This window comes from Juglans regia, chromosome 15 (genome assembly GCF_001411555.2).
Source record: "Juglans regia cultivar Chandler chromosome 15, Walnut 2.0, whole genome shotgun sequence".
Classification (NCBI taxonomy): Eukaryota; Viridiplantae; Streptophyta; class Magnoliopsida; order Fagales; family Juglandaceae; genus Juglans; species Juglans regia.
In genome coordinates, this window is record NC_049915.1 from 6398696 (window position 1) to 6424585 (window position 25890).

The 25890-nt window shown below is 39.6% G+C and overlaps 1 protein-coding gene across 2 annotated transcripts; it reads right to left on the bottom strand.

Moving 5' to 3' along the window:
- On the bottom strand, nt 1–25673 carry LOC108992313. 2 transcript variants are annotated; one of them, XM_018966842.2, is made up of 16 exons: nt 25614–25673; nt 24853–25295; nt 24524–24731; nt 24289–24429; nt 22847–22965; nt 22362–22436; nt 22158–22245; nt 21318–21577; nt 20289–20521; nt 19994–20193; nt 12030–12374; nt 11041–11142; nt 10530–10776; nt 3840–3982; nt 3273–3557; nt 1–452 (listed from the first exon to the last, which is right to left on the bottom strand). In XM_018966842.2, exons 2-16 carry the CDS (start codon nt 25209–25211, stop codon nt 237–239), a joined length of 3021 nt encoding a protein of 1006 aa, XP_018822387.1. In that variant the 5' UTR covers nt 25212–25295; nt 25614–25673; the 3' UTR covers nt 1–236. The 2 variants fall into 2 exon arrangements, with proteins under 2 accessions (XP_018822387.1, XP_018822390.1); XM_018966845.2 differs by lacking the exon at nt 25614–25673 and adding an exon at nt 25435–25521.
- Nucleotides 25674–25890: the final 217 nt, after the last annotated feature.

Consider the following 25890-nt stretch of genomic DNA (forward strand, 5'->3'; position numbering starts at 1 on the left):
TTGAAATCCCAATAAATGCATATAAAACTAAACACTTATAAAGTTTGAAAATAGAATTTATTCAAGTTTTACAAGTTGATTGCGGGTTTCACAGATTGACCCGCAATTAACCTTATTAATTGTGTCTCATTATAAGATCAACATGTTTTACCTATACTCATTTATATCAAACTCAGACCTACTTAATTCGTGTGGTTTTCTTGTTAAGTTTACTCATTGTGCCATATGTTACACCCTTAGGAGTTGGGCCTATCTTGCTGTCGAATGACGAAGTGATCAATAATATGCACAGTGTCCAAGGGGTCCTGATATGAAGCAGTTGCCTTCCATTTGCTGGGAAACTCTCTGCGGTAGCTCAACTCCTCCGTGTCCTGGTCACCAAACTTTATGCGCTGGCTCAGTTCCTCTGATTCCTGTTTCCATTGAGAATCCAGTTGCCAGTCCTCTGGTACCTACATATGAACATTTAGTATGGTAATTAACTACAACCATATGAATTTTAAGACTAGTTCGCGCCTGCCATTAGTGCTCGTACAGTTTCTTTCAATTTCCAACATTTTTTAGAAAAGATTCTAGATTTCCTTACATTAATTACATGCAGGTGGACCTCTCTATATGTCAAATATTGTTTGCTTTCAAACTATATTTTAGGATTTCTTGATCTCATCAATAAATTTCACTTTAAAATTCAAAATCAATGTTATAGTGGCCTATGAAGCAATGCACTCCAAGCAACACAATGAGGGGTAAGAATGAGGAATCATGGCAGTTAAATTGGACATGAGCAAGACATATGATAAAGTGGAATGAGATTTTCTAGAAATTGTCATGTTGAGGATGGGATTCAAAAGGTCATGGTTTGAGCTCATCATACAATGTGAGCACTGTAAGATATTCAATTTTGATCAATGGAGCACTACAGAGTGAATTCACACCCTCTAGAGGACTAAGACAAGGGGATCCTCTTTCCCCTTATCTTTTTATCCTATGCTCAGAAGTGTTAATTCATATGCTGGATAAAGCTAAGAAGAAAGGTCACATTTCTGGCTTTCGTTTTGCTCAAGGGTCTTTGCTTGTTAACCTTTTATTTTTTTTAGATGATAGCCTTCTTTTTTACAAGGCTAATCCATTGGAATGGAGAAGGTTATTCAGGCTAAATCATATGAACAAGCCTTGGGTCAAAGATTGAACATAGACAAGACCTCAATCTTCTTCAACAGGAAAACCATACAAGATGCAAAGGAGTCCATCCTATCTCCTGCAGGGCTGAGAGTATCCAAGTCATACGAGAAATATTTGGGCCTTTCTTCTTATGTGGGTCACATAAATCAATTGCTTTCAGGCCAATACTGGACAGGATCAGAATAAGCAACTGGAAAGTAAGGTTCTTATCTTAGGCAGGCAAAGAAATCCTTCTTAACTCTATTATTCAAGCCATCCCAACCTACTGCATGGGCATCTTCAAGATTCCAAAGACCATTCTGAGCGAGATCAATAGACATATGCAAAAATTCTAGTGGAGGCAAAGGGAAGACAGATAAAAAATCTACTGGTTGTCATAGCAGCAGTCAGGCAAGGCCAAATTGGCAGGTGGACTTGGGTTTCGTGACTTTGAAAATTTGAATCTATCTCTACTAGCTAAGCAAGGCTAGAGGATAATTCAACATCCTCAATCACTGGCAGCTACAGTTCTTAAGGCTAAGTACGACTATAAATCAGATTTTTTGAATGTCAAGCTAGGCAGTAATGCATCTTTTATCTGGAGAAGTTTCCTGGCAGCAAAGCAGTTACTCAAAGAAGGCTTGATTTGGAAGATTGGAAATGGTGAGTCAGTGAAGAATTGGCACGACAGGTGGATTCCTCGATCTTCTTCCTTCAAGGTTCAATCCCCAATGAGAATTTTGGAGGAGAATTCTCTCATTAAAACGCTACTTGACACAAACTAGAATCAATGGAAGGTATCTTTGCTAAAAGAAGTGTTTTCTGATGATGAAGCAGAGTTGATAGGCATAATCCCCATTAGTCTTTGTAATGCCCCGGATAAGCTTGCTTGGAGATGTACAGGAGATGGGAAATTTTCAGTTAGAAGTTCTTATCATCTACTAGAAGACATACAAAAGACCAACAAGGGTCAGTCTTCAAGTAGTTCTCCTACCACAGGGTTTTGGTCTAAGATTTGGAAGATGCATGCCCCTAATGTAGTCAAGGTTTTCCTCTAGAGATCATGTCACGATTATTTGCCTACCAAGTTGAACCTGTTCAAGAGGAAAATAATAGACTCTCTTAATTGTCCAGTGTGTAGGAAAGATTCAGAAACTGTTACTCATGCTTTGTGGTCTTGCATCTCGGCTTAGGATGTGTGGGAATCTTGTTCTAAAAGGTTTTAAAAGGGGTTGGTCTTGGAGAAACCTTTCAAGGAAGTATTGTCATATCTACTTTCTTTCCTACTGAAGAGGAATTTGAAAAATTGGCTGTTATAGTCTATCAGATTTGGAGAAGAAGGAACAATTTTATTTTTGAGGAAAAATTTCAGTCTACTTGTAAAGTGGTACAGATGGCTCACAAAGCTATTACTGAATATAAGGATGTTGTGAAGAAATTGCCTCGTAGAGAAGTTCCTATTGTTCTTGTAGATCAAAATTGGGGTGCACCTCCTACAACACCTTCAAGATTAATTAGGATGCAGCCATTGATAAAGCACATTGCAAGGTGGGAGTGGGAGTCATAGTTTGAAACTGGGAAGGCCAGTTGGTAGCTACACGGGAGAATCCTATGCAGCACTCAAAGGTTCCATTGTTTGCCAAGAGTTAGGATTGCAGAAAGTGATTCTGAAGGATGATACTTTTTCAGTGGTGAATGACATCAATTGTCCTAACCAGCTGGGAAAACAGGGGAATTTTTATTTTTATTTTTCTATTTAAAAGAGAAAGACATTGACTTTTTAGTAGAGTAAATTATACTAATCTCCCGCGCGCGAGGTTTGAGAGATTAGTACGTATAATTTAAACTTGACCCTAATTTTTAAAAACCATAAATATTCATATTTTTATTATATTTTTCTTGATTTTTCTTTTTATTAATTTGTCTAGTCTAGTCAATAAATATTATAACTCATTTGAAATCACCGATCGTCTTTAAAGTTTAAACTTTTAGGACGAGTGGTACATAATTTCACAAAATATCAAACAAGAAGTCCTGTATTCGTATTATATTCTTAACAAAAACATATAGCATCACCGAGAGAAAGTAATATGGGTTTTTTCTTTTTATACCTTATCAACTGCAAGGGTGAAAACTTCAAGATCACCATTTGGTTTGATGTGAAATCGTGTGAAAGCCTTGTAGTTAGCAATCCTAAGAGAGGAGAAGGCTTCGTCATAGTGTAAGTTAAACCAGTTGACGCAGATGTATAGGTAGCATCCAAACACGAAGGAAACTGCTGGGGTGGACAAGACCCAGAAATAAAGGAAGACAGAAACATAATAAACAATGGCCGCCGCTCGAGATAGAGACTCCATCCCATTCTCACATATATTCCTCCTTGTGACAGCTATGAGCTGTTGATAGCAAATTTCAAATGAATTTGAGATATATATTGAAAAATAAAAAGGAGAAAACAGCTTTGGTATGTATGTGTGTATATATGTATATATACAGTTCTAAATTATGCAAGTATAACACTTTTTTTTAAGAGAAGTGGTCTATCACTTAAAAAAATAATTTTTCATGTGAATCTCACATTTATCAAAATTTTTGAATTAGAGTACGCGAGATTTATAAATTTTAAGATTGCAAATATCATTTATCTTACCCAATACATAGGGCAGAGTTTTTCTTACCTCTGGCACATCAAATGCAGACATGACATACTTGATACAGGCAGGATAAAGGCCAAATGTCCTTTGTTCTAAACTAGTCCGATTGCCATTTGAGGTAGGTTGAATGAGCATACTTTCTAGTGATCGATAGAGAGAGTGATATTCTGATAAAATAAAAAATCAAACAATATTTTAAATTTTTAGAAAAAAATAATAATAATATCGAATGAATCTTTTCTTTCTCATTGAAAATGATCTCTTGCATTATTTTACATATATAAATACACTATTTTCTTTTCCTAAATTACAAAACTTATCACAAATTTAAATAACAATTTGGAAACAAATACCTCCCGGTGATTTATAAGGTGTATCTACACTTTTCATCCTTGAACTATATTTTAAACTATTAAAAAAATAATTACTCTATCCTCAAGCGGGTGTATAGAACACTCCATACACATCACTTAAATGATAAGATTTAATTTATAAGATTCAAATTTTAAAGTTTATATTTCAAATCAAATTGTGTCACATGTGCACTATGTGATGTAGAAACTTTAGAATAGCAGTATATACTTCTCATAAAAAAAAAAAAAAAAAAAAATTCAATGTTATCATCTATTAAGATTTGACCAATAAGACTATCTAATGTTGTCTATTTTTGGTAACGACTAGATCTTGCATATTAAGACTGTACATTATGCAGTCCTTCTCTCACTTAGTGAAAGTAAGGTTTCTCTCTCTAAGTTTCTTTGTAAACCTAGAGGTTTTCATCCTTCGAGACTGCTGTCTGTGAAGGTCTGAGAATGGAAAGAGAAATTTTAAAATTGTGTGAGGATCTGAAACTGACGGAAGAGGAGCAGGAGGAAGTGGCGATAAGTGTGGAAGATGTGAGACTCTCAGAAATAAAAAGGAAACACCGTTTAGCGATATTGGTAGTGGCTGAAAAGGAAGCCAACAGAGGTGCGCTCAAGAGTACATTATCCCGAATGTGGCAAGTTGAAGGTAAGGTCTTATTCAAAGAAATAGGAAGAAATAAGTTTCTGGTGGAGTGCAAACAGATAGAAGACAAGAGAAGAATATTGAAGGGCCGCCCCTGGTCATTCGACAAGAATCTAGTCTGCATGCAAGATTGTGAAGAATCAAAGTCATGGATGGAGATGAAGTTTCAAGAAGAGCCATTCTGGATCCAATGCCATGATTTGCCTTTCGCAGGTATGAACTCAAACACTGGAACTAATTTATGTAAAGGGGTGGGAGAGGTTATTATGGTGGACACTGATAGCAGTGGGTTGTGTTGGGGTAGTTATTTAAGGGTTAAAGTTCTTTTAAACATTACCAAACCCTTGACGAGAGGGAAGTTTATCAGCCTGGAGGAAACAAAGTACTGGGTTCCATTCAAATACGAGAGATTACCAAATTATTGTTACCACTGTGGAGTGATTAAACATGAGATGGGCTTGTGCGAGAGCATGGAAAGAGGAAAGTCGAGTATGGAGAGCTTTGGACAACAATATGGTCCATGGCTAAGGGCAAAGTTGAAATCAACCATTACGGGAAATAACCAAGAAAGGAAAGTACAGGGCAATGGCAGGAGCTTGGGGAGTGACAACAGGAAGGAAATTGATGGAAACCAGCCAGGGAAAGGGACACAAGAAAGGGAGGCTCTCGAGGCAGAACAAGTGGACGAGGACCAAGGTGCAATAAATGTAGAAGAAAGTTCGGGATTGCCTTCCAGCAAAAAAGATTCCATTGGACTGAAAAGGCAAGTAGACCCTGTGATCGAGGAAGGACAGAAAGAAGTCTCTAAATGGGTAGGGGTAGAAACTGTCCTAGGAGGAAAAGAGGCAGTGACGGGGTCAGAAGCAAAGAACCTTTCTAAATTAAGAGAGGTACCCATAACCTTTTTAGAGAAGCACGTGGAGTTAAACAAAGATGGGGGTCCTACTGGGCCATTTACTAAGTCAACCTCCTTAGAAGTCGAAGCACGGTCTGACCTGAGAGGCTCTTCTGTAACATCCCGTTGGAAGAGAAGGGCACGTGATGGAAAAAAAACGGGAAGCAAGAATACCACGTGTGATATGGACATCGATAAAGTAAAGACTGGACAAAAGAGGAAAAAACCAATTGATCCACCTGAAGAGGCGAGCAAGAAACTCAAACATGGTGCAAGTGGAGAAGCAATGGAGCGGCATAACAAGGCAGTGGCTGCTAAGCAGCACTGCCAATCCCCATGAAGTTCTTATGCTGGAACTGCCGAGGGCTTGGGAACCCTCGAACAGTTAACGAACTTCACTTTATGGTGAAGGAAAGAGGCCCGTCTATAGTATTTTTGTCTGAAACTAAGAGCAACAGGTTCAAAACAGAAAAGATAAGGAACAAGCTAGGCTTTACAAACAGCTTCATAGTGGACAGTATTGGTAGGAGTGGTGGACTGGCATTACTTTGGAAGGAGGAGGTGGGGGCTCAACTTCATTCTTATTCTAACAATCACATCTCCGTAAATATTACTCCCGGGTCAGGAGGGCAAACTTGAATGTTTTCAGGGTTTTATGGTAACCCAGCCACAGAGAAGAGAAAAGAGAGCTGGAGAATTTTGAAAATGATGAAACCAGAGGACCATAAGGCATGGATTTGTATGGGGGACTTTAGCGAAATTTTAAACAATGAGGAGAAAGTGGGGGCAGTTAACAAATCCTTTTCACAAATGGAAGCCTTCAGAATGACACTAGATGAATGCGAGTTAAGTGACCTGGGGTATATTGGCTCAAAGCACACCTGGTGTAACTTCAGAGAAGGAAGAGGATTCATTAAAGAAAGATTAGACAGAGTGCTAGCCAGTGGTCAATGGCCTTTGCAATTTTGGAACAACGAAGTTCATGTTTTACCAGTGATGAATTCGGACCATAATCCTCTTTTAGTTATTTCTGGAAAAGAAGAAGGTGAAGATAGAAATAGGGCAAAAATATTCAGGTACAAGGCTTGTTGGTCATCCAGACAGGGCTGTAAGGAGCTAATTAAAAATGTCTGGCAGACTAATGATAGAGGGGATAGACCAGTGGATAGCCTTAAGAATGTCTTAAACAGAAGCAGGAGAAGTCTAGTTACTCGGGACCAAATAAGGGGAAAAAGGATAAGAATTCAGGATATGATGAGAATTAATCAGGGTGATTTCAACGAGAACATTAAGGATGTACAAGAAGAAGTGAATTTGCTGCTAGAAGAGGAAGAAACAAAATGGAGGCAAAGATCAAAACAAAACTGGCTGAAGGGTGGAGACAAAAACACAAGTTTCTTCCACAAATGTGCCTCCGAGAGAAGAAAAGCTCAGAAGATTTCCAGAATCACAAATGAGGAGGGGGCCTGTGCAACTGATCCAGAAGGTATAAGTGAGATGTTCAAAAAGTATTATAAAGATTTATTCAAGTCTTCAAACCCGAGAGATATTCCCGAGTTTCTGAGAGAACTAAACCCAGTGGTGACACCCGAGATGAACATACAACTCACAAAAATATGCACTTGGGAGGAGGTAAAACAAGCTTTATTTGAGATGAACCCTTTGAGCTCCCCGGGTCCTGACGGATTCTCAGCAGGATTTTACCAAGACCATTGGGATATAGTAGGTGAAGGAGTAGTTTTGGCAGTTAAAGAAGTCCTGGAAACCAGCATGAGAATGCAAGATATAAACGAGACATACATAGTGTTGATTCCTAAGAAAAGAAACCCAACAAAGGTGGTGGAATACCGACCCATTAGCCTATGCAATGTAGTGTACAAAGTAGCCTCAAAAGTCCTGGCCAACAGATTAAAGGTTTTCTTGCCAACTATGATTTCACCCTCGCAGAGTGCGTTTGTTCCTGGCAGACTAATCTCAGACAACATAATAGTTGCATATGAAGTCATGCACTCTATGAAGCATAGAATGAAAAACAGAAAAGAGAGCTATATGGCAATGAAGCTAGATATGAGCAAGGCGTATGATCGGATAGAATGGTCTTTCTTGGAAGTTGTTCTTCTTAAGATGGGTTTTGATAAGAAGTGGGTTGATCTAGTTATGCAGTGTGTGACCTCAGTCAAGTATTCCTTACTGATCAATGGAACTCCTCAGAATTTTTTCTCACCAATGAGAGGTTTGAGACAAGGAGACCCTCTATCCCCCTATCTCTTTATCCTATGCACTGAAGCTCTCGGGACTAAACTGGATGCAGCTGAGAAAAAGGGTTATATATCGGGCTTCCCTTTTGCAAGAGGCACCATGTTGGTTAACCACCTCTTTTTTGCAGACGATAGTCTGTTATTCTGCAAAGCTAACGCCCTGGAATGGAGTAGAATGCACGGCATCCTCAACTCTTATGAAGTAGCTTCTGGCCAGAAACTAAATTTGGAGAAATCAGTCATTTATTTCAGCAAAAACACCCCTGTCCCAGCCAAGCAGGTCATACTGTCGGCAGCAAAAATGAAGGAGGCAAGTCAATTTGAGAAGTACCTAGGCTTACCTGCCTATGTGGGGAAGAACAAGCTGTCTTCCTTTAGACCAATCCTGGACTCCATCAGATCAAGAATGAATAATTGGAAGGTGAAGTTTATCTCAAATGCAGGGAAAGAAGTACTCATGAAGTCAATAGTGCAAGCCATTCCATCGTACTGTATGAGCATATTCAAACTTCCCAAGGCAATCATCAAAGCTATTAACTCTCTAATGCAGAATTTTTGGTGGGGCAGCCGAGGAGACAAAACAAAAACCCAATGGCTGCCATGGAAACTGCTAGGGAAGAGCAAAACAAAAGGGGGCCTCGGCTATAGGGAGTTTAACCTTTTCAATCGAGCTCTATTAGGAAAACAAGGTTGGAGACTGATTCAACAGAAGGACTCTCTTGCGGCACAAGTAGTAAAAGCCAAGTATTTCCACAAAACAGATTTTATGCATGCAAAAATTGGCAGCTGTCCTTCTTACGTTTGGAGAAGCATTATGGAGGCCAGACCAATTCTAGAAGAGGGATTGATATGGCAAATTGGGAACGGAAAGGAAGTCAACATGTGGAGGGACAAGTGGATACAGCAACCAACATCTTACAAGATTCAGACACCACGGGTTGAAGGACTGGAACACTGGACAGTAAACAATCTAATAGATGACCAGACGAAAAGTTGGAAGATGGACCTTCTGAAGAACATTCTTAGTGAAGAAGACATTAGCAACATTACTAACATCCCTATAAGCTGGAGGGGTAATTCGGACAAACAAGTATGGAGGTGTACCAAGGATGGAATATACACTGTGAGGAGTGCTTACCATCTCCTCGGGGATATGGAGAAACAAATAAAAGGACAAGCTTCTCAAGGTGTTAACCGTAGGGAGAGTTGGACCCATATGTGGAAGCTTAGGGTCCCTAATGCAGTTAAAATGCTGCTATGGAGAGCTTGTCACAACTCACTGCCGACAAACCTTAACCTCAGTAAAAGAAAGATCTTGGAATCAAACACTTGCCCAGTGTGCAAAAGGGAACCCGAAAGTGTTATTCATGCGTTATGGTCATGTGTTGCGGCACAGGATATATGGGGAAACTGCTCAAGGAAGATCCAGAAAATGAGAGTCAGTATCCACTCCTTCAAGGACCTATTGAGCCATTTAGAAGCAGAAGCAAGCGAGGATGATTTTGAAGCTTTTGCAGTTACAACGCACCTAATCTGGAAGAGAAGGAATGTATTGGTATTTGAGAAGAAATTCGAGAACGCCTCCAAGCTCATTTTCAACAGCCTCCAGAAACTAAAAGAGTATAAAGAAGCTAATGAAAGTGATCTCTCCAGACAAAGTGTAAGAACCCGAGCTGTAGAATGGACTCCTCCGCAGATAAATGGTTTCAAGGCCAACTGGGATGCGGCTGTTGACAGATCAAGGAGTATGATAGGTATAGGGGTGGTGGTGAGGAACTGGGAAGGGAAGATTATCGCTACCATGAGATCTCAAAGGCCTCTGTTTTCGGATGCAAAGTTGGCCTAGACATTAGCGGCTCTAAAGGCAGTTTTATTATGTAAACAATTATAGCTTCAAAACCTTATATTGGAAGGCGATGCACTCAGTGTGGTTCAAGACATTAACGCAGAAAGGAAAGATTGGAGCATTGTTGGTCTGGTGATTCAAGACATTAAAGCAGAACTTAGAGGTCAGAATTCCTAGGTATTTAAGCATGTATCTAGAACTTCAAATCATGTAGCTCATTTCCTAGCAAAGGATGCTGTAAAACTCTCCGAGGAGAGCATCACTCTGGGGGAAACCCCTCCATGTATCCGCCAATTGCTGTAGTAATGAAATGCAACTTGATTCAAAAAAAAAAAAAAGACTGTACATTACAAAGTTTTAGTAGTTTGAGGTGAAAAAATATAAAACTTTTTGTAATTTTGGGATGCACATTTCAAAATGGGGTAGATATGGTATGAAGGTAAAACACTCCTACATTTATTTTACAACTCTACGTAAAATTGAGGGTAGTTTTATAAAATTGAGAATTCTTTTTAATGAACCGGTTTGATTGCATTCGTTGATTACAAATTATCAATTGAGTTGTAAATTAGTTATAAAAAAATTGTAGGTATATCATTACTCGTCGATCAAACCATTATGCATGCAGTTCATACTTTTACCAACAATATTGTAATTAAAGAAAGAAAAACTCTTGGAGGATGCATGTAAATCGATCGAAATCCCACCTGAAGTCTCCAATATTCCGATCCGGACAAACGTCTCAACACCCAGTTCGAACACCAACATAAGAATGAGAGCTACGACCAAGTGAGCGGAGAAGTGACAAAACCCGATTACAATCCTTGTCGTCCATGACCTTTCTGAGGGTGTTAATGCAATTGCTGCCATTAGAAATAGCACTGAACCACCCAGAGACACATATGAGTGATGCACCATGTACATGAAAGCACTCCAGACCGTACCAAGCTCACACTGGCCGGGCAACAAAGAAAGGCGAAAACAAATGTCATATATACGGATAGACCTTAATTAATAATGACAAAATCAATTTAGAAGTCTTTTTTTTAACACATTCGGCACAGTTGATGTGGAAGCTTTCTATAATACTTGATTGGTGTTTTGATTTTTTAAAATTATAATATTTGATCTCACTATAAATGATGTGCTAACACACTAATTTCTGTATAGCAAACCTCAAAATATATTTATAAGCAATAGAAAATAACAGGAGTTCACCTGCGGGAACATCGAGAACACCAATATAAAGTAAAAAATGCCACCAATGAAATCAAATCGCCAGTTCTGCTTCCGAAAGTTCGAAATATTTTTCCACGCAAGCTGCACGAAATCAATGAGAAGCTATTACAAGCTGCAAAAATTCTGAAAATTTTCATTTATTTAATCTAAAGTTATGTAAAATAAAAATAAAAGAGTAATATGTGAATTTTTGTAATCCCAAATATGTTTTATTCCCCATAAATCATATACAATATGCTTTTTGATTTATCATGTAAACCCAAAATTTTTAATTTGATCTATTATGTTGTATGTACCTTTAAATTAGTTCTAAATATAATAATATTTTCATGGGTCAATTTTTTTTTTTTGTCTTTTAATTTGAAAACATAAGTTGAACAGTATGGACAAGCTAAATAATTTAAAATCATAAATATTGTTAAGACTAGATTTCGAAATAAAATTAAATTTAACAAACTTTTTCAGGTTCTAATATGGTTGAAATAAGATATAGTAATGCTATATACAATCGTGAAATGTGCAAATATCGTGCAGTCGCTTTGAAAAAAATGAATAAATATGGGATCCACATGAAAAGAAATTAATTTTTTAATAGTAGATCCCACTCTTTTTCAAAACGACTGTACGATATTTGCACATTTCACGACTGTATGTAGCATTACTCAAATCCGGACTTTGTCCATGAACATAATGTAATAAAATATGATTGGTATTTATTTGTTTTTGGAGATGAGATGAAATGAATTAAGATTAAAATTAAAAAATAAATTATAATATTTTTTTAACTTTAAATTTAAAAAAATTAAATTTTTTATTTTATTTTATTTTATTTTATATTAAAAATTAAAAAAAATTATAATAATTAAATAATATAATATAATATAAAATGATATATTTTCTAAAAACAAATCAGGCGAGGCTCGGAAATAGATCACGGAAAGGAGAAAAACAGAGTACAGTGACAGTACCTTTCTTGACTTTTCAAAAGTAGGATAAGCCTGTTTGCACTCGTAGGAAACTCCGTGAGATTTACTGAAATTGCGAAACACATGGGTGGGATGCAAGAATGCCCCACCACAGCCATTTACAAGTAGATGTTGTACATAACCCAGCTCATCTGACCCACCACCAGAGTTGACTCTTTCGTGCCGCATGTAGTGATGTATGTCCCCAGCAATCCGAAGCCTACACTTTCTCTTCAGAATATTGCATATTAGGTCTGAAATATTGTGCTTATGTTCACCATCCTCGTACCAATCAAGAAGCCAATCTGGTTGGTGCGTCATAACAATCACTGAGTCTCTCTCGCCAACCTGGATCACACATGGTCCAATAAAAAAGTTAATAAGATCGATTAACAAAATGTTTAGGAGCAAAACATGGGATTAAAATATAGCATAAGAGCCTATTTGATTGAATCCTATAGAAGAAAACAGTATTGATGCAAAACTTTTCCATTAAATATGCGTAGACATGCAAAACACTACACGGAAAGAAAAATCAAATTATGAGGCATAATATTGAGGGTGAGGTAACTGTAAGAGGAATTTTCCTACTTCGCAAAGCCCACTAGGCATTGGCCCAATGGGCGACCTTAGGGTCACCAAGACCATATTTGGATAAAGGGGTCAACCAGGGAAAGGAGTTGAGTGACTGACATGACAGATCAGCCTGACATCACTCGGCCACGTTCCTAACCTAGGAACTCGAATGGAACGTAGCGAGAAATGCGGAGGACCCTCAATCCGCTGACATGAAGACATCTACAGCTCACAAGAGATAAAAGTAAGGTCTAGAACCCACCCCACATTAATGGCGCCGATACCGAGCTATACGCCACATTGATGGCGTGGTCGTAAAACCATGCCGCATTAAAGGACTCTGACAGCAAGAATAGTAGGAGGGGAATGAACGCAGTGAAGACAAAGACAATCTATACCTCCCCAAACCCATGGTATAAATAGGAAGCCTCAGATACAAGAAAGGCTCTCTGATCCCTAGACTCTTTCACTTTATTTACAAACTTCCAAAAGAATTTAATTTGCATCAAAGACTCCCCTGGCCCCAAGGCTATCATCTCCTAGTTGTCTTCTTTTGTATCTTTTGCAAGCCCATTCTTGAAGACCTAAGTTGTCAGAGCCTGGCCTAAAGGCATGCGAAACATGACATCAACACCCCACATAGCCCTTTTGCTTCCGCCAGGGTGCCCCATTGTCCATCGAAAGAATTAACATCGATCACGTCGCCTTGGCCTTTCGCCCAGTGGGGAATCGACTTAGTCGGCCCACTTCCCCTAAGCAAAGGAGGAGTCAAGTTTGTAGTGATGGTTGTGGACTATTTCACCAAGTGGGTCGAAACCGAGGCCTTAGCGACCAACACGACGAACAACATCACACGGTTCCTATGGAGGACTGTAGTTTGCAGGTTTGGCATTCTGTGTACCATCATATCGGATAACGGGAGGCAATTCACAGGAAACCACAGGATCCCTGACCACCCCGCCAATCGTCCGTTTATCCATTATGGTTATGTCTACTTGCCCTTGTTAGGTAGTTGTCCACTCGGGACCTCCACGCGATCTTACTTGTCGATGCCTTCACAATTTCTGTTCATACCTGCTCGCTTTAGTTGCACACCGATGCACTTAATTTTTGTATCCTATACTTGGTTCTTCACAACTTTGTGGCCATGTGTTAATCGTATCTAGTTATCTCTATTCGTGCATTCTTTTTCCGCTGTTTCATTTTTTTTTTTGTGGCCGGCCTTTTGGGGTTTTGCCACAGTATTCGCCACACAGGGCTTCGCCCATGCCAGTGCCCAGCATACTGACGACCCAGCCGACGGCCTTCCTATAAGTGCCGCTTTTGTCGGCCTTTATCATGAAGTCGTTCCCTGCATTGTTAACGACTTTGTTTAATGAGGTCGACGTCCTCCGCATTCACCTTTCTTTATTTTTCTGTCCACTTTATGGTCACTTTTTACCTCATCCGATTCCTTTATTCTTCCACTTTACCCCATTGTTATAGTGTAGTCTTCTAGCTGGGCAAATACTGTGACCCGCCATGGGGTGACAAGATGGCCTCGAGGCCTGGCTTGCTTCCTTCATCCATGGGGATGTAGGCTATCTGGATAGTTTGAAATTGTACCCATCTTCCTCCCTTAGCACAAATTTACCCTTCGGGTAGCCATGGAGTTGATCTTGCTCTTCGCCGCTGGGAGACAAGACAATTTCAGGCTCAGCTTGCTTCCTTGTTTCGCTGGGAGGTAAGCTATCCAGGCAATCTGGGACTGTACCCGGCCTTCCTCCATATCATTTGTATAACTTTCCCTTTTGAGTAGCCGTGGGAATGATCCCGCTCTCTGGAAGACAAGACGACCTTGGACTCGGTTTCCCTACTTGGTCTGCTGGGAGGTAAGTTGTTCGGGCAGTCTAGAATTATACCCGGCCTTCCTCCGTTAACATTTTGTATCTTCGTCTTGGTCGAAAAATAAGGATATTATCATTATCTTGCTCTTAAGGGCAGGAGTTAATTTTGCAAACCTAAGCCCCTTAAGCCTATGTCGCACTATGCTCGACGTTTTCTACCATGTCACTGCTACCCGTGTTGTCGACGCCCGTGTTGATGATGTCCGTACTTTTTGCTCCATTATTCAGACGGTCCATGGACTAGACCCACACTCCATCGAGGAGAGGTTCAAATGCCTCATGCCTAACCACATCTTTGTCCCCCAGGGAGGTAATTCGGACAGTGATGTGGCTGATATACTCAATGTTTTGAATACCGTACCAGACGCCATACCAATTCAAGGCACTGGAACGAAATATTTCGGTACCGATACCGTTTCAGGATAGTCAATATATGAATAAATTATATATATAAATAAATATATATATAAATTATATTCCAAAATAATAGTCTATATATGAATAAATTATATAAATTCTAAATAGCCTAGTCTGAATTGGGGGTCAAAAAATAAACTTGTAGTTTGAAAAAATGCAAAAAAAAAAAATTAAAGGCCGAAATATCGGCCGGAGGGGATCTACTCCTTCACCACGGTAGGGGTCGAGGTAAAGTATTCAGGCAGCCTCAGGGCTGAGCCCGCTCTCCTTCGTGGGAGGACAAAAAGGGCCTTTGGCTCATCCCGTCCATTTGTTCCCACGGGAGGTAGGTTGTTGAGGTAATTTGTATCTAGATCAGCTCTCACCCGTTGATACTGCAAGAAAGGGTAAGTTTGGGTCAGGCTGGAGCTAATCTCACACTTCGTCGTAGCGGGGGTTTGGGGTAAGTTATTTGGGTAACCGTGAGGTTGATCCCATTCTCCATTGCAGAAGGGATAAGGCAACCTTTAGGCCTACCTTTCCTTATGGTATCCTGCAAGGAGGTAAGTCGTTCAGACAGTCTGTTATTGAAACCGCTCCCACCCATTGACGCTTACGAGGAAGGTAAATTCTTCTTCGGGCAGCTGAGGACTGACCCGCACTCCGTCGCTGGAGGGATAAGGTAGCATTTAGGCCTACCTTTCTCTCTATTGCCTTGCGGGGAGGTAATTCGAACAGTGATGTCGCTGGTTCGCTCCTTCAATATGATAGGGGTCGGCGTAAGTTATTCGGGCCATTGGGAGGGTTGGTCCCGCTCTCCCGGACGAGGAGGTTGAGCCACCTGCTCACTTATCATCTTTCGTAGGAAGGTAAGTTGTTCAGGCAGTTTGGGATTGGACTCGCTCTCGCCCGTTAACATAGCAGGGAAGGGTAAGTTTGGGTTAGACTCGTGCTGATCTCACACTTCATCGCAGCAAAGGCTTGGGTAAGTTATTCGGGTAGCCATAGAGCTGATCCCGCTCTCTATTGTGGGAGGGACAAGACAACTTTTAGACCTACATTTCCCTATGGAATCCCACAGGAACGTAAGCCATTCAGGCAGTCTGTTACTGAACCAGCTCCCTCCTGTTGATGGTTATGAGGAAGGTAAGTCTTTGTCTTCGGGTAACCAAGGGCCGACCCACACTCCTCCGCGACAAAGGTAGGGCAGCCTTAGCCATTACACTCGCCCCTTTCGCCTCACAGCGAGGTAAGTTTCTCATGGAGATTTCGTTAGTTTTGCTAATGTAGATCGCATTGAGGGAGTTGACTTCATTGATAGAGATTAAGTTGATTTTGTTGGTGGAGAGTTCGTTGGTGGGTTATGTTATGTTCCTGAAATTTACCATTGAAATACAACACTTCTTTCATTAGGGCTTGCAATGTGTCCATGAAAATATATAAACTTATGACAATGAATTAGCTTAGCAATAGAATTTTTGTAGATGTTCGGCGTTTCAGGGATGCGGCAGTTTGTTCCCTTGAGAGTCCTGGAGACGGTAGGAGCCCGGTTGATTTCTGGCTGTGACTACGTAGGGCCCCTCCCATCGGGGGCCTAGCTTTCCTTAGTCTAGTATTGTTGTTCCTATCTCTTTGAGTATGAGATCCCCAACCTTGAACGTTCTTGGGTGCACACACTTATTGAAGCATCTCTCGGCCCTTCTTTTGTTGGTTGTGGTCCTTATTTCGGCTTCTAGTATGACTCTTTCCAACAAATCCAGTTATTCCTCTACCCGCCTATCATTGGATTCTTGCTCGAAGTGCTGAACTCTGTAGGTGGGGGATTTCGATCTCTACTAGCGGCATTACCTTGTGGCCATAAGCGAGGGTAAAAGAAGTTTCCCCGGTTGGCATTTTCATTAGGACTCGGTCCTGAGGATGAGTATTGGAACTCGATTCCTAATTCCTAGCACCAACTATGGTAGTTATATGAATCGAATTGCCTCCCGTTATCTGATATGATGGTACACAAAATGTCAAACCTGCAAACTACATTCCTCCATTGGAACCTTGTGATGTTGTTCGCCATGATGGTCTCTAAGGCCTCGGTTTCGACCTACTTGGTGAAGTAGTCCACAGCTATCACTACAAACTTGACTTCTCCTTTGTCCGGGGGAAGTGGGCCGACCAAGTCGATTCCTCACTGGGCAAAAGGCCAAGGCGACGTGATCGACGTTAATTTTTTTCGATGGACAATGGGGCACCCTGGCGTATTCTTGGAACTTCCCTCTCTTGAGGGCCTCCTCGACCTCTTCCTTCTACTTTCACTCCTTCATTGCACTATATAAGGCCAACTGCACAAGAGAGCGAAATGCTCGGTACTCGATCATCACCTCCTCTTGGCCGTCCAAGATGAAGGTGGCCAGACACACCAACCCCTACCACGAAAAGCCGAATTAAGATCAAGAAGGGAAACAAAGAAAGTGTCAAATGAGTGTGTATGTAAAGGTTTTACCCCTACAAATAGCCTCTTCAACCTACTCTCCATCTCACGGATGTGATTGGCATGGCCTGCAGAAGCTGTCGTCCAAAGGTCTGCAGGAACCTCATCAACGACCTCCTCTCCTTACCCCTCGTAAGGAACCCAAGGTGTCACCGCCTCCCTGGCCAAAGCAGCAGCCCCCTCCACTTCGACATCGTCGAAGGAGATGACTTCAACCACGGGAGTGGCTTAGGCAACTATGCCTTGAATCGACAGCACGATGTGAGGAAGGTTTGCTATCGTCGCCATCTCTTTGGTTGACAACAGCTTGGGCCTAATAACTCGTGCCATTACAGACAGGCCCTTGGGAGGACTGGGAACATTGTCAGAATCAGATCTGACGGGAGAGATCCTCTGGGGCTTCTTTTCGTTCCCCTCCACAGGCAGACTAGGGGAGCAACTGCGGGCACGCAATGTGACCAAATCTATGGGAAAGCCCATGTCAGAGCTCAAGTTGGGCAGGGGAACCAGATATTGAGGAAGGTTATCCTCAGTTAACAGAGCCTCCAAAGAAACGTCGTCCGAATACACCTCCACCCAGGCTCTAACAACCCTGAGCCTGAGTGCCTCCTCTAGGGTCGTATTAGGGCAGCGATACTTGTCCCTGTCCACGGTGCCCCATATGGCATACACGGGATATGGGCGCTTGATGGTTTGTTCGACCAGGAACACCCATCCATCACCCGACAGGAAGAAGAATTGGAGACTGTACCCCTTTACAACGGCATGCTACACCTTCAACCGCACCAACTCCTAGACTGACTAGAAATCGTAGAGGTGTCGGACCTTCCTCAGAATGTTATGGGTGAGGAAGAACGTGAGTGCTATGAGGTCCGGGCAGTCTGCCCCAACCTCCTCTAACACACTGCACCAAATGACGAAGCAAGAAACAAGAATCCTCCATGAACTGGGAGGAAGTTGGGTAGCCTAAGGCCGCAAGAGAACATGGTGAGGTAAACCGAGACCTTGGTGTCGTAGCCCTCAGAGCCCAGTGCCCCTTCGATGGGAGGGGGCACCACAAACTCCACTTTCGAAGGAACCCTGTAGGTCTCCTTCAACGACTTCAATTTGGTAAGTGTCACCACCGATCGCCATGTAAATCTGGCGAATTCTTCTGGGGCGATGCCACCATGGCCGATGGCAGCTTAAGCATCACCAAAGGACCCAATCAATCCAGAAGGGTATGAAGATTTCATTGGAGCCATGAGAGATCAGAAGAAAAGTAAATGAATTTCATAGAAAAATTGGAAGAAAACAAAGGAACGAATAACTCAAGCAGCGAGAAAGAAACTCAAAGAACAAAGTAAAGGATAAGTGAAGTGACTATCACAAGGGGGAAAGGGCCTTATATAGGCAAGATCAACGATTGACCTCCTGAGGCAATATTACTCCACGTGTCCCCCAAAGTATCAAAATCCCTCGATTGTCACGACTTCAACAGAATGTATCTACTGATACGATGTGAGAAATAAATGACTGCCTGACACAAGGTCATGATGAAAGAACCGAAGGGACGCCATTCAATGCGAAACGTGACCGTCACAATACAGCCATAAAAGTGGAGACCAACCGTTACTCAGCTCAGCACAAAAGAATTCCCCTCAGACCTGTCCAAGGAGAATTGGCAAGGTAATTGTAAGGGTATTTTCTCCACTTCGGAAAGCCCACTTGGCCTTGGCCCAATGGGCAGTCTTAGGGTCACCAGGATTATACTTGGATAAAGAGGTCAAGTAGGGAAAGGGGTCGAGTGACTGATAGGATAGATCAGCCTAACATCGTTCAGCCACATTCCAAAACTAGAAACTCACATGGAACGCAGCGGGAAATGCGGAGGACCCTCGATCCGCTAACATGAAGACATCTACAGCTCACAATGGATAAAAGCAATGTATGAAAATCATGCCGCATTAATGGCACCACTATCGAGCTATAGGCCACATTGATGGCACCGTCGCAAAACCATGCCGCATTAAGGACTCGTTTGTTTTCAGAGATGAGTTGATATTAAAGTTAAAAAGTTGAATAAAGTATTGTTAGAATATATTTTTTAGTATTATTTTTTTTTATTTGAAAAAATTGAATTGTTTATTTTATTTTGTATTAAAAGTTGAAAAAGTTGTAATGATTATATGAGATGTTATCTAAAAACAAACGAGGCCTAAAGGACTCTAACAGCAGGAATAGTAGGAGGGACACGAATCCCGTGAAGACAAAGACGAGCTACACCTCCTCAGATCCATGGTATAAATAGCAAGTTTCAGGTATGAGAAGGCTCTCTAATCCCTAAACTCGTTCATTTTATTTACAAATTTTTAAGAGAATTTACTAACTTTGGCATCAGAAACTCCCTAACCCTAAGGCCGTCATCTCCTAGTTGGCTTCTTCCGTATCTTTTGCAGGCCTATTCTTGAATACCTGAGTTGTCGGAGTCTAACTCAAAAGCGTGCGAAACATAACGTTAACACCCCACATGGCCCTTTTTAGATCGGTCATAGAGAGGAACATCTTCCACTCCCCTCAATGCATATAATATCTTGATTATAACTCATTTTAACATAGACAATGAAATAGAGAACTTGGAACGATACCTTTTTTCTGGCTAGTTTTGAGAAAAATTCAAATTGGTACACATCGATATCACCATGGAGTGCAAGATCAAGACCAAACACCCACCATCCTTTAGGGAGTTTCAAAGCAAAATAACTCTTCCTTTGTGGCATAAACCACCCGCCCAACCAGCTCCTATGACATATATACCCCATAAAGGTATGAAGTCCATCAAACCAATCTGTCATGCCGAAACTAGAGATTATCACACAAGAATAACATTTTAAATGACAAAACGATTTTGAGGGCTTTCATTTAAGAAAAATTAACACAAACCATGGTTTCCGGGAATAAGAAAACATTGAGGCCCTTCATATGGCTTCACTTGTTTTCGGCGGTGCTTTTTGGATCTTTTTCTTCCCTGATTCGATGATTCAAACACCTCGGGAGGCGCCTTAGGCTTGTCCACAACCATACGTGCTTTTTCAGCACAAGATCGGGACTGCAAGGCATACTCAAAAGGGCGAAAGAGACGACTTTCGTACGTGAATTGTGATGGATTAGGATACCTATAATTCAACGGCAAGATCACATACGTCCCAATTAAACAAAAACAAATTATTAAAAATGTTGAAAAGAACATATAAAATATCGGATAATTCAGATGTCTAAAATGATGTCTATATTATATATAGATATGAAGACAGATTTCATTTTGTTTAATATATATATGCTAAATATCTAGTTTTTAAAGAAATTTAACTAGCTAAGGTGAAATAGTGATTTTAACCATTCAATATATAACAGTAAGGGCATGTTTGAACACTACAAAATTTCTAAAAAATTTTGCAAAACTTCTCGTAACTTCATTATCAAATATCACTCAAATACAAAATATTTTTTAATTCTAAATTTTTAACTTTTTTCACATAATCATTACCTAATCATTATTCAAATACAAAAATCAATACAACTTTTACAAACTTTAAAAAAAAATTATATTCAAATAATTTTTTAATTTTATAATATTTTATTTAAAATTTTCACTCTCATTTTTCAAAACCTAATAACTCATATTCACTCAAACTATTTTACGATTATTCACTAGATTCTGATATACTCTAAGTGTCCAAACATGCCCTAAGCGTCGATCTGGAATTGTTGTTAGCAATATATATAGTATTTTTCTATTAAAAAGCTATTTATTGTTTGTAAATATATATCTTACGTACATGCTTTTAAAGTTGCTACGTAGTACCCTAGCTTGGAAACAAAGTAAAAAAATGTTTTAAAGAGAAAATAACAACAAATTAAGGACATTTATATATAGTTTTTTAGTTATAAATATATAAGATGATGACTTACGCGATATCCCCTCCAATGAGTAGCAAGTCTCCACGATTTAAGGTGAGTTTACCAAGTTCACTATCTTCCAAATCAATTCTGGGCTGCGCAAGTAGCCGTGCCACTGTATAAGTTGAGTTTCCACCATCACCAGTATCGGCCATGAAGTCAAACCATAGTTCTTTCTTTTCACTATGAAGTTCATACAAAAAATCTCCATCATCATCTTGACCGGTCCTTCTATTCCTCGGCACACCTCCTACTCCGTTCATTGCTGCAGCCTGATGATGGGAGGATGGGACCCGAAGATAAAAGATATATCAGTTACAAAACATGTCATAAAATATATTTAGTATTATTTTTCTCCTTCCCCCCCTTGCTAAAACCTAAAAGAAAGAGATAATTAGTATGATCGGATAAAAACTGTTTGATGATTTGAGTTTTGTTAAATTGCCTAGCCAGACTGATTAAGATAATTTCACATGAAAGATCAATACATTTCTTATAAGAAAATAAACGTAATGATATATATATATATATATATGAGTTATTCTATTCTTAAACCGACGTGAAAAACACATAATTAAGCACATCATTGACATAACACGATTTAATTTACAAGATTCAAATTTATAAATTTTTCTTCTAAATTAAAATCTGCCAAATTAGCAGTAATATGCAGTGCTTGTACTCCACATCGTCTTATAAATAGAATTTTTCTATATATTTAGTTTAACTTTTCGCTTAATTACCAAGTGCTGAAAATTGATTGCTAATCGACACACAATATGATATATATTAAATATATATATATATATGTATATATATAATATGAGCGACAACATATGGCCTGGGATATACCTGCAATACACGCATGTCAAAACGACCTAGAAAGAAATTTACTGATACGATGATGTTAAAAACTGTTTTGTAGAGATCAACTGATGTTCTGCAACACAGCCATGATCACCAGATAAGTATCTCAAAAGACAGAAAACAGTTGAAAAAGGATATATGTATATGTGTATATATGTATATGTATATATAACACAGTACTGGACATACCCTGAATACCAGGGAACCATATCTAAAAAATCAGGTTTCATTATTTTATTGATCTTCTCATATTCTTCACCTGACCTGGACAAAGGAACATAAGAGAAAACTTAGGGCAGGTTTGGGACCTCAAACCAAATACAAAATTCTCATCTCATCTCATCTCATCATTACACCTTTTTCAAATCTCCATACAAAATATAATAAACAATTCAACTTTTTTAAATCTCAATACACCTTTTTCAAATCCCAAAACAATAATAATATTAAAATTTAATATTTTAAACTTCAAAACAAAACACAAAATTCTCATCTCACCCCTTAATCTAGCTCATATATTATATTATTATTATTATTATTATTATTATATATATATATATATGTTCCAGGCAAGACATCATTAAAAATTCTGAATAATCAAATTCAAGCATAAAAATTTAGAAAAATAGAAAGTAAATGCACAATAGAAGGTTAAGCTATAAAATACTACTCACGCTGGTAACCTCTCCGCTATACAATTAGCAATGTAAAGGCCTATAAATGTGGCCCATAACGAGTACAAACCATGCATTTCGTCCGTTGAAACCTTGGCCGGTAACACACCGCTAAAAAACTGGGTAAATAATTCCATGTTAGACATAAGTTAAGAGTAATGAAAAACATCCACCTATATTGAAAATATACACAATCATTAGAGTAAGGAAAAAAAATATATATTATATATATATGGCTTCCTGTTGTCTATATATATGTATATATAAGGAGTCTCCTGTTGGAAGAAATCGATGGCAAATAGCAGGAAGTGTACGGTAAGATATGAGGAAGCACTAGGAAAATAGACTGGATACATGATGTAGGGGATCTAGGTCTGATGATGCAGTTGATTACTTTAAGAAGGCAAATACGATTTCTTGAATTGGGCAGATCTTTTGCAGAATTCTTATTTATTACGTATTTTATTTTTATGTAATAATTAGGATTTTGCTTATTCTGTCTCTCTCCGTTTTCCTTCCAATGTGCAGAACACCCCCGTCCCCTCCCCCCAGCGGCTACCTCGCTCTCTCTATTCCGTTTTCTCTCTCTCCATCGTCTTTCTCTCTCTCTCTCTCTCCACAGTGAGTGTTCCATTGCTGCAGTCTCAGCCGTCACGGTTCCAACTTTGTTGAGCCGGCTGCCCTTCTCATACTGCACGTCCAACCCCGACAACCTTGTGAAGAAACCCCCGGCCATCTCCGACCATCTCCCTCTTCAGTCTCTCAGCCCCTTACTCTCATGCCGTCTCTCTCTCTGCTCTCCTCTTCCTTGGGTTTTGGCATCACCAACACCATCCACCGTCGTCATCCGACCACGAGAGTGGGCAACTAAGCCCTCGGTCTCTCCCTCTCTAGTTTCCTCTCTCTTTGGTTTTTCCTCTCTCCCGCACATTCCTTCTCTTCTCATTTATCTCTCTGTGTTGTGTTATGCCGCCGCTGTCCTCCATGCCTCGAACCTTCACTCACATGGGTGTATGACAGGTGTGGTCAACATCGCGACGCCATTGATTTCACCAAATCACAAGCGAAACCCAGGGGCATTACATAACTAGTGGCTACAACTACAACTAGGACTAATTACTCGACCTCTGTTCTGTATTAACAATTAAGCTCCAACTTATGAAGTTCACTAATTATGATCCTTAATTGCTATTCAGTTATTGATATTAACAACATTGTCATCGAAGAAAAGGAGCATTGATCACAAGATCAGAAGAGATTAGGAATTAGAAAGAATATGACACAAAACATGTAGGAAGAGTCCGACAAAGGTCTCACTCAACATTCACTGGCAATAAATCGATCACTTGATTTCTTACTTTGCTGTATTACTATTTTTCATATAATTCTCAATAAAATAAAATAAAACTAATAAAAACTTAATAAATGGTTGACCCATTTACCTTGGGATAATGATGGTCCCTGATCTCAGAGCCAACGTCCGGCACAATCAAATATGAGCAGACTTGGTTTCTAAAAGTTCTAAGTCCAAGCGGTCTTTCTTTACATTTACTCAGAAAAATGCAGCAGGCTATACTAACAACCTTCAAAAGCATGAAGAAAAGTATTGGAGTTAAGATTATGGGAAAAACTACGAGATGATATGTTGATACAAAAGCGTGATGAGGACTAGCTTACAGCCGAAAGTTGGAGCATCGTCCAGTATATCTCTGGCCACTTTCGAACCTCACGTGAGAACATGTAGTGAAAGCCATAAAAAATAGTGTGGAAGAGAAGAAGACACAAAATAGAAAGGGCAAAAATTGTCAAAAATAAAGACAGATTCATTCTCATGGATTCCCCCATTGAATGATCAACAGTTGCTATTAAAAGCCAGGAGATATACCTGCAAAAGAAAGCAAAATACTCCCAATTAAGTGAATGATAACGGTTTTGTCTGCCTCTCTCTCTACAATGATTAACAACCCTTTTATATATCACAGGATTTAAGAGTAGTATTTAATTACCACATATTGAAACTTGCATAGCTCGGTTTCCCTATCAACGGCTGGGAAAAGAACTGAACCCAAGGTTGCATAAAGAAATAGAAGAATCCAAACAAACAGAGATGTAGAGACCACCACACATGATGAATGTTTTCGTCGTCGTTAAGAATACTATTAATATTGTCCAACGAGATAAAAACGACAGAACTCAGAAATGCAACGACTACTGCATGGTGTGAAAGCTCAGGTAGGTACAGGTATGTGTCCGTTGGCCTTATAAACCTCATCAGAATTTGCAGGAGTACCCTGATCTGGATCTTGGTTTTGAAGGCGTGTAGAAAATCTTTCGTAGCATTTTTCATCTTCTCGAGGGCTTCCATTGAACTGCGCGCAATATTTCTTAGAGGTCGTCGCTGGTTATCTTGAGCCGGATAGCTCCCCTTACTAATTCACCAACTCAAAACCTGTAACTTTGGACAAAAGAATAGACACTAATTAATTATATAAGTTCTCGAAAAGATTAAAGATGAAGAATATAGAAGAAGAATTGACTGATAAGATCATCATGTAGAATATAGAATATAGTAGTACGTATTTACCCACCACGGGCATCGCTAAAAGGATTCCGCAGGTAGAACAGAAACGAAATCACGGTGATGCCCGGAAGGACAGAAAGCAGAAAGTCATGCTCGAACAAAACAAGTAGTAATCGAAGACCCACATAGCAGATAGCCCGAAGTTTCAAAAAGCAATGTTTGAGATAGGGAGAAGAGATCAGACACCTGGTAAATTCGTAGCTTGAGGCGGTGGAGCAAGGAAAATGAAGGTCAGTGTTGACGGAGGAGACCATTATCAGTAGTTACAAGTTCGTAAACAACTTTTTGATCAGGCCTTTTATAAAAAAAAATTATCTTATTAAAAAAATAAATGTTTTTATATTTTTTTTAAGGTGGACCTCATTTTTTTATAAACGCATACATAGGTTTGTCTATTTGAAATAAATAAATAAAAAAATATAAATTTTATTTTATATCTTAACATATAAAAAATAAAAATGCT